Genomic DNA, 9,008 nt, shown 5'->3' on the forward strand with positions numbered 1-9,008 from the left:
TCTAAGGTTGAGGGGCAATAGTGGCTCTCAATCCGTTTGTTCAGCCTAGTGTCTACCGGGAGCACCTAGTGGGCGCTCGTAATGTATTTAAACGACTGATCCTATAGGATAAAGAAAGGACGGATCACTGCAATCCAGTGAGAAGGGGAAGGGCTGTTGCAAACCAGTGGAAATTCACAGCAGAGATGAAATAAGTGAGGCCTGAAGGGAACTTCTATCAAATCTCGGGACCGTCAGAAGTAACAGGGCGGTAATTCCAGCACCCTGCTCCCTGACGCCCCACCCCGGCCAAATCCACTTCCGGATTCCACCCCGCCCACTAGCGTGTACTTCCGGTACACACTGGAAACGGGGCCTAAAGCCGCCGAGCGGTAAGTGTGTCAAAAGAGGGTCCGCACGGCCTTCTGAAGCAATACTTGTCTCTAATAGCGGTGGGCTCGAGAGGCAGAGGGCTTTTACTTCTCACGTCGCCTAGCCTTACGCGGCAGCCATTTTCCATCGCGAGAGCGGAGGATGACGTCACTTCCGGGTCATGTAAGGGCAGGTGAAAGCCGGAGGTGGCGTAAGCGCACTTGGCGCCTGGGAGGAATCAGGCCTGGGCTTCTAGGTATTTAGGCATTTGGCTCTGGAGCTTTTGGCAGAACTGGAGGATTTAGAAAATGAAGGATGCAGGCTATCCAGTTCAATTGCAATTTCGGATTAACAATAAATAATTCTTAAGTATATCTCAAATACTACGGGACAAATTTACATTAAAATTACCTGCAAGTCGAAGTAATTGAACTTTATGTATTTTATTGGCAGTCAGCCTTGAGCATCCTTTCGCCCTGGGCTCTGGAATCTAGTAGAACTGGATTCCTCTAGACCTTCTCCAGAGAAGTAGGTATAGAGTTCACCCAGGCTGTAAAAATCAGATATTTTAGTTAAGAGAATGCTTTTAGCTCTAAACTTAATGGGTGGACCCCAGAGATCCCTCTGGCTAAAGCTGGGCACGTTTTCAGTCTCCATGGCAGTGCCCTCTGTGTTTCCATTCATAACACGAGTCCAGCAGGGCTAGTATTTTATAGGAAATCTGAGAACCAGGCTGGCTAAATGGCCAGGTTTTGGAAGTTGCCATGTTATGGGTGAGAGATAAAGTAGTGTTGGGGGTTTCTCTGTTACAGTGGACCTTATCAGAAAGCTTGAGCGTGTCAAAGGCAGAGCGTTAGTTTTTTTTTGAGACAGGGTCTCACTATGTAGTTGAGACTGACCTGGAGCTCACTATGTAGCCCAGGCTGGTCTCAAACTCAGCGATCCTTCTGCCTCAGCCTCCCGAGTGCTGGGATTACAGGCGTGCGCCACCACACCCGGCTTACTCTTTGCATTGAGCTACGTTTCTAGAGCTTTTTTATGTTTTATTTTGCTAAGCAGCTAAATTGCTCAGGCTGGGCTCAAACTGGTGATTTTCCTGCCTGAGCCTCCCAAAGTGCTGGGATTTCAGATATGCACTGCCACATCTGCCCCCCACCCCCCAGAGTCAAACCCAGGGCTTCAAGCATGCTAAGTAAGTGCTCTTATTACTAAGTCACACCCCAGCCCCTGAGAACATTAGTCTTAATTCACCCCCCCCTTTCTTTTTGCAGGTGAAGCTCAGTGAGAGAAAAAAGAGCCACTCAGAAAACCTGTGGTGGGGCTGGAGCCCCAATTCCAATTCTCCCCCTGCTCCATCCACACAGCAGTTAGTTTGTAGTGTTCTTGGGAGGCATTTATTAAAGTAGCTGCCTTTTCAGAGGCTGGTGTGTAGCTCTGTGGTAGAGTACAAGCTTAGCATGTGCAAAGCTCTGAGTTCAATCCTCAAAACAAAACAAAACAAACAAAAGCAGTCGTCTTTTTCCAAAAGAGCCCTTTTGGATTTTATTGTCTTTCAATCCCTCTACAGTTGGGCTGGGGATTTAGTTCAGTGGTTCTGCCTTCTGCCTGGCAAGTGGGAGGACCAGAGTTCGATCCCCAGTACAAAAAGAAAAAAGAAAAATTTTGCAACCTCTACAGCTTCCTGACCTTCACCCCAAGTCTTGTCTAGCTTTCTTTCTGCCCAGTGGGGAAAATGACTATTTGGGCTAAGTTTACAGGAACCTGGCCTTTGTCTGTGGTAGCCACTGGACTCATACCACTTTGTGTGATATAACTCAGGACTTGTTTTGCTGTTTGAGAGCCAGAAGGGGTGTTCTTGGCAGGATTGGCTCTGGGTAGCTATGTGGGTAGAAGGGCACCTTTTCCTGTCCAGTACATTGGGCCCCATAGCACATAGCCTCATGAAGTGCTTGGGGATTTCCTAAGGTTCCTCCATAGGCTAGTCTTTGCTGCTACTCCTGATTTTTATTTTATTTAATTTTTTATTTTGTGGGATAGGATTGAACCCAGGGCCATCACACTGAGCTACATCCCCAGACCCTCTCTTTTAAAAAATTTTATTCTGAGATAGGGTCTTGCTAAATCATTAAATTGCTAAGAATGGGCTCAAACTTTTTTTTTTTTTTTTGTACCAGGGATCGAACTCAGGTCCTTGTGCTTGCAAGGCAGGCAGTGGAACCACTGAGCTAAATCCCCAGACCCAAGTGCTGGGATTTTAGATGTGAGCTGCCTTACCCAGCTGCTACTCCTGATTTGTACCTTGCTCTCTCAATGCTGAGTGCTGGGATTCCTCAGGTTGTGTCCCCTGTTGGTGAGCCTGTACCTTTGCCACACAGAAGCAGCATTCCCAGGCTTCCTAGCCTAGTCCCAGGAGCTAATGAAAGAGCAGGCTGGAGGTGAGTGGGCTTAAGGTCAGTTGGTGGGACAATGAATAGCCCACTGGCAGCAGAAGTGGTAAAGAGGCAAGGCACTGGTGCCAGAAAGGGCATTACCCTGGTTGAGGGCTCAGAAGTACAAGAGGTGGAAAAGGGGTGGAGCTGGAGCCCACTGGTGGGAATTGTTTCCTTTGGAAATGATTAACTCTCAGCCAAAGGGGTGACCTAGGAGGAGGGCCCGGGAACTTTGGACTTGGATCATGAGTAGCCAGAAGGTCAGTGTGTGATCTGCAGAAGAGGACGATTTGGCTAGATGGCGGGACTGGAGTAAGATCAGGTAGCTGTGTACTTCAGGATATCTCTTGACTCATCAGATAATTTATTCTTGCAGTGGCAGCCATGGGGTCTGCCAGCCCTGCTCTAAGACGGGAGGTGATGTGGGCATTCTTTCTCTGGCCTTACTTGTGCTTTCTTCCCCTTAGGTAGCCATGGGTACAAGGTGGTGCTGACAGCAGAGGGGCATGGCTGCAGCCCTGCAGGTTCTGCCCTGTCTGGTCCGAGCCCTCTCACGTCCACTCTTCTGGGGGCCCCCAGTGGCCCGGCTGGCCAGTGGCATGGCCTTGTCAGAGCAGGCACGACACCTGTTTGAGAGTGCTGTGGGTGCCGTGCAGCCGGGGCCAATGCTGCAAAGGGCACTGTCCTTGGATCCTGATGGCAGACAGCTAAAGGTGCGGGACCGGAGCTTCCAGCTGCAGCAAAACCTGTACCTCGTGGGCTTTGGCAAGGCTGTACTTGGCATGGCAGCTGCAGTGGAGGAGCTATTGGGCCAGCATCTTGTGCAGGGTGTGATCAGCGTTCCCAAAGGGATCCGTGCTGCCATGGATCATGTTGGCAAGCGGTAAGGAGCCATGGGGGGCTTCTCCCCACTTTCCTGGATTGCCTTTTCCTCACCAGCTTTTCTTTCCTCCTGTGTCTGGCCTGGCCCCAGGAAGGATGTCAGGGGACATTCTCATTTTATGCCCCTTTCACATATACACCTGAGAAATCAGTGGGAGGAGAGGAGCCCACTCCATCTCTTGCTCTGTTTCCTTCCTCCTCAGGGAGATGTTGCTGAAGCCACACAGTCGTATCCAGGTGTTTGAGGGTGCAGAGGACAACTTACCAGATCGTGATGCACTTCGGGCTGCGCTGGCCATCCGGCACCTGGCTGAGGGACTCACAGCTGATGACCTGCTGCTCGTGCTTATCTCAGGTGTGGGTGCCAGATTGGTTCAGGACAGCTGGAAGGGGTGTGTCCCAAATACCAGGTCTTTGAGAACCGATCTGGGCCCCCAGAGTCATAAGGTGAAGTTGGGGACAAGTGAGGCATTGCAGAGCCTGGATGGTGCCTCCTAGCTGTCTTTGGGCCATCCATCTGTCTTCCTCTCAGCTGCAGGGTCCTCCCCACCCCCAGCTGACCTTGTTGGGTGATGCTGAAGGGGCACAAAAGGGAGGGCCACCTCACACAGGTGCCTAATGCAAGGTCTGGCACCTCAGTAGAGCCCTTGGAAAATGTCGCTCTTCCTGCTGCTGTCTGTACTACTGTACCCAGAGTTAAACTTAGTCTCCAGTCCTCATAAAGCCCTCTCCTTAGCCTTCTGCTTTTTCCCCTGCTCTGTCCTATGTTCCAGGCTCTTCAGAGATGATTAGTTCTTCCAGTGCTGGCAGAGACCTTTGGGGTGCCCCATGGCAAGGGGACATCCTCTGGTGGCCCAGGCATTGTGACTATACACATGCTTACTACATGTCCACCACAGGTCACCCTAATCCCATTCTCCCAGCTCGCTTCCTTCACAGGCTTGTCTGCTACTGTCTGGTTCTTTGGGTTGGGATGTCCGCTCCATCTGACGCCTTTCCTGACCATACAGGTGGGGGCTCGGCCCTGCTGCCTGCCCCCATCCCACCTGTCACATTAGAGGAGAAACAGATGCTCACCAAGCTGCTGGCAGCCCGTGGAGCCACCATCCAGGAGCTGAACACCATCCGAAAGGCCCTGTCCCAGCTCAAGGGTGGAGGGCTGGCTCAGGCTGCCTACCCTGCCCAGGTATGTGAGTTGCACTCACAGGCAGCACTGAACTCCCCACATAGGAGAGATGAAAGCCTAGATTAGCATACAAATTGGCAGGGGCCTGATGTGAGAGTTCACATGGCCAGGTTGGAGGAATTTCTAGAAGGGGCCCCAGGGAGTGGGAGGGTGTCCCCATGGCAATGTGTTCTGCAGTCCTACTGGAGTGTTGTTAAAAGTGGGCAAGGAGGCTGGCCATGGTGGCACATGCCTGAAATCCCGGTACTCTGGGAGGCTGAGACAGGAGAATCTCAAGTTTGAGCCCAGCCTGAGCAATTTAGTGACTTAGTGAGAACCTGTTTCGAAAAAACAGTATATAGCACAGCGTGAATGCCAGGGTTTAATTCCTGGTGCTGTAAAAGAAGAAGAAATGAGCTAGAGGCAATGCCCTGGATGGAAGATACTCAGGGGGCAGTTTGTCCTTGTGGGCTCTGGTGCAAGGAGAAGGTGGGATTGAGCCTTGTGCTGTGGTCCTTCTCAGGTGGTGAGCCTGATCCTGTCAGATGTGGTGGGAGACCCTGTGGAGGTGATTGCCAGCGGTCCCACAGTGGCTAGTACCCACAGTGTGCAAGATTGCCTGTATATCCTCAATCGCTATGGACTTCGTGCTGCTCTTCCTCGTTCTGTGAAGACTGTGCTTGCTCAGGCTGACTCTGACCCCCGTGGCCCACATACCTGTGGTCATGTCCTCAATGTGATCATTGGTTCTAATGTGCTGGCCCTGGCTGAGGCTCAGAGGCAGGCCCAGCTTCTGGGCTATCGGGCGGTGGTGCTGAGTGCAGCCATACAGGGTGATGTGAAAAGTGTGGCTCATTTCTATGGGCTGCTGGCCCGTGTGGCTGGAGCTCACCTCATCCCAGCCACAGCTGGGGCCTCTGTGGAGGAGACTGTAAAACTCCGTGAGCTTGCAGCTGAGCTCCAGCTCTCAGACCTGCAGCTGGAGGAGGTGCTGGAGGCTGTAGTGGAGGCTCAGGGCCCGGTCTGCCTGCTGGCTGGTGGGGAGCCCACAGTACAGCTGCAGGGGTCAGGCAAGGGTGGCCGGAACCAGGAACTGGCCCTGCGTGTTGGAGCAGAGCTTGCAAAATGGTCACTGGGGCCTGTTGATGTACTATTTTTGAGTGGTGGCACTGATGGGCAGGATGGGCCCACTGAGGCTGCTGGGGCCTGGGTCATGCCTGAGCTTATGAGCCAGGCTGCTTCTCAGGGGCTGGATGTGACCACTTTCCTAGCCCACAATGACTCACACACCTTCTTCTGCCGCCTCCAGGGTGGAACACACCTGTTATACACAGGGCTGACAGGTACCAACGTCATGGACGCCCACCTCCTGTTGCTGCGGCCTCAGTGATGGCATAAGTTCAGAAAAGGCCTACAAGAGCAGAAAGGGAAGACCAGAGTGGGTCCCTAGGACCTTTTTGTGCTTTAGGACTCCTCCCCTTCTCATCTCTGGCTGCTTGGTTGGCTCTCCTATCTCCCACCTCTCTGAATGAGGTTTGTAGATGGAAGCTCCTCTCCATCCTTGCTTTCTGCCGTGGCATCAGGCAGCCCTGAAGACCAGGACAAGTTCACTGTCTTAGTTCTCCCCTGCGCAGTCTCTTAGAGGAGCCCTTCAGCCTCTTTCTTCTGTGGAGTGAAGTTAGAAAGATGAAATAAGCCAGGGATTTAGCTCAGTGGTTTGGTGGCCTGCCTTGCAAGCGCAAAGACCCGAGTTCAATCCCCGGTACCAAAAACAACAACAACCACAAAAAAGAAAGATGAAATAAGCCAGGGATTTAGCTCAGTGGTTTGGTGGCCTGCCTTGCAAGCGCAAAGACCCGAGTTCAATCCCCGGTACCAAAAACAACAACAACAACAAAAAAGAAAGATGAAATAAAAAGGACCACACTGTGTGTTTTATGTGCATCTTTCCTTTATGTGTATTTCCCTTGAGACTTACAGGAAATTGTTGGGAAGGGGAGTGTTGTATGACTACAGCCATGGTGCCAGAACCTGACAGGAATTTCCTGTGCTTCTCTGCTGGGCACACAGGGCTTATTATATATAAATGGGAGGCTGCATTTGCCTCTTTGAAACCTGGTTCCCAACAGCCTCAATGTGGGTAAGTAGGGATAGGCCTAAACATTGGTACCATCCAACCATAACTCCCCGTGGCATCCTTGGCACAGTCTCTCCAACTTCCTGTATGCTTTGTTGGATTAATTTTCACTGCCTGCCTCCGAGGACATCCCTTCTGTATTCGGGCAGCCCTTAGCTTTGGTTGAGCTGCACTCTGTCCCACTTCCTAGCCGTCTATTTATCCAGGGTCTTCTCTAGCCTACAAGACACTGGACCTTGCTTTCTTGTTGCCAGCTCCATTTTCCTGTGCTGAACATTCACAGGTCCTTCAGCAAACTCTGGGACATAGTTCAGACCTGGTGGGGTCAGCCTTTCAGTTGGGTCTCCAAGCACTGCAATAGGGTCAGAGCAATGAAGGAATCCAATAGCCCCTTCTGCTACAGCTGGTGATAAAATCGGTGAGTAGGGAGGCAAGTAGCAGCAGAATGCTCCCTTGGCTTGGCTGGCAGCCTGTGTTGGGAGAAGGTGCCACTGTCCCAGCTTACTTCAGGTTGTCTTGCTCAAAGTCAGAGCCCTTTGGTGGCTATCCTCACCGTGCACCACGGCTCCAATCCCTATATGAGTGAGCAGTAGAATCACATAGGAATAAAAAGCCATAGAGAACAGCGAGGCCTGGGGCTGCTTCTGTGGTCCTGGCCTCCACCCTGAGGGTGCAGAGGGCTCTAGGCCAGGGCTGGTGTTCCTGGGAAGATCCTCCTTTTCCCACATGGGTTCTGTACAGCGTAGTTAGCAGGGGTTCATGATGTTGAGCCTTGACTCATGCAAACCATGCTCAGGATCATGGAGGAGAGAGAGGCAAGCTGGGCTTGGGACTAGGAGGTGTGGGGAGAGCTTGTGTCACTTTCTGTCCTGCTGACCTTGACCAGAGTCTCAGGATGTTGTCCTCACATCAGTGCCTGTGCTCTGGTGTTCTAGCAGCCCTAGATACACCTTCCAGCCTCAGCCCTCACCCTTGGGAGTGCGTTAGTACAGGTTGCCAAGTTGCAGGCAAGGGCAGGCTGGAGGGCTGCCCTCAGTGTGTGTGTGTGTGTGTGTGTGTGTGTGTGTGTGAATGTGACTGGTGCTACTCATGGCCAGTCACTGATTAGGCTTCCGGCAAGGGGGTCCGGTAGACTGGCAGAGGCTCATTGACAAAGAAGCTTGTGTTCTTGGAAGAGGGAGTTAGTTAACTTCACACTGATAGCTGTGGCAATTCTCATGAAGATTTTGTCAGGGAATGATGCCGTTGGGTATTTCAGGACTTTGATGCTGAGTGTAACTTTCTTTACTGTAGGGGATGTGGCAAAGCTGGCTGGGGAAATAAACAGAACCTGTCAATTACAAGTTTCCAAGTCAGTGCAAAATAATCCCCAGGACCCTGTGTGTGGAACTTCTGTGTGTGGGTTCCCACGAGATGTGGATGGCTTGTAAGAATCCAGACACCATGAAGAGCCCACTCCATGACTCCTCTTGGTAACCCACTTGGCGTCAGATGCAGAATGCAGTTTTAGTTTTTGCTTTTGTACTTTCTTTGTTCTGCTAGCTTGCTCTACAGAGTCAATTTTTCCCTTACCCCTTCACCCCTCACTTTTCAAATAAACTTCAGGTGCTGTTTTTGGGTTGTCTCATCCAATTCTTTGTTTAAGGCAAGAAGAACCTGGAATGCATTTAATTGATGAGCCATTTCTTTTCTTCTTTTTTTTTTTTTGTTTTTTTGTTTTTTTGTTTTTTGTTTTTTGTTTTTTTGAGACAGGGTCTCACCTGGAACTCACTATGTAGCCCAGGCTGGTCTCAAATTCAGTGATCCTCCTGCCTTAGCCTCCCGAGTGCTGGGATTACAGGCATGAGCCACCATGCTCAGTTTTGGTGAGCCATTTCTAAAGGAACTACTTGACAACAGTAGGGGATGAAGTCATTTGAGGGTCACAGGTGGAGAGATGTATATGACAGAGCCCCAAGAACACCCTCTACTTCCCCTCTGAACCCTCAGCCCTGTAGCCTTCAGCCAGTCTGGTTGACCTTTTAGATGTCCACTTTGGAACCAA

At 51.2% G+C, this 9,008-nt stretch overlaps 1 protein-coding gene across 2 annotated transcripts; it reads left to right on the forward strand.

Annotated features, from left to right (window-relative positions):
• Positions 1-2,997: 2,997 nt before the first annotated feature.
• On the forward strand, positions 2,998-6,585 carry Glyctk (glycerate kinase). Of its 2 annotated transcripts, none has more exons than XM_010625436.2 (5): positions 2,998-3,102; positions 3,248-3,663; positions 3,866-4,017; positions 4,721-4,848; positions 5,351-6,585. In XM_010625436.2, exons 2-5 carry the CDS (start codon positions 3,287-3,289, stop codon positions 6,215-6,217), a joined length of 1,524 nt encoding a protein of 507 aa, XP_010623738.1. In that variant the 5' UTR covers positions 2,998-3,102; positions 3,248-3,286; the 3' UTR covers positions 6,218-6,585. The 2 variants fall into 2 exon arrangements, with proteins under 2 accessions (XP_010623738.1, XP_010623737.1); XM_010625435.2 differs by having other exon boundaries at positions 3,002-3,102; positions 4,673-4,848.
• The last annotated feature ends 2,423 nt before the right edge of the window (positions 6,586-9,008 follow it).

Source organism: Fukomys damarensis, unplaced genomic scaffold, assembly GCF_012274545.1.
Source record: "Fukomys damarensis isolate Sample0158 unplaced genomic scaffold, DMR_v1.0_HiC HiC_scaffold_37, whole genome shotgun sequence".
Taxonomy (NCBI): Eukaryota; Metazoa; Chordata; class Mammalia; order Rodentia; family Bathyergidae; genus Fukomys; species Fukomys damarensis.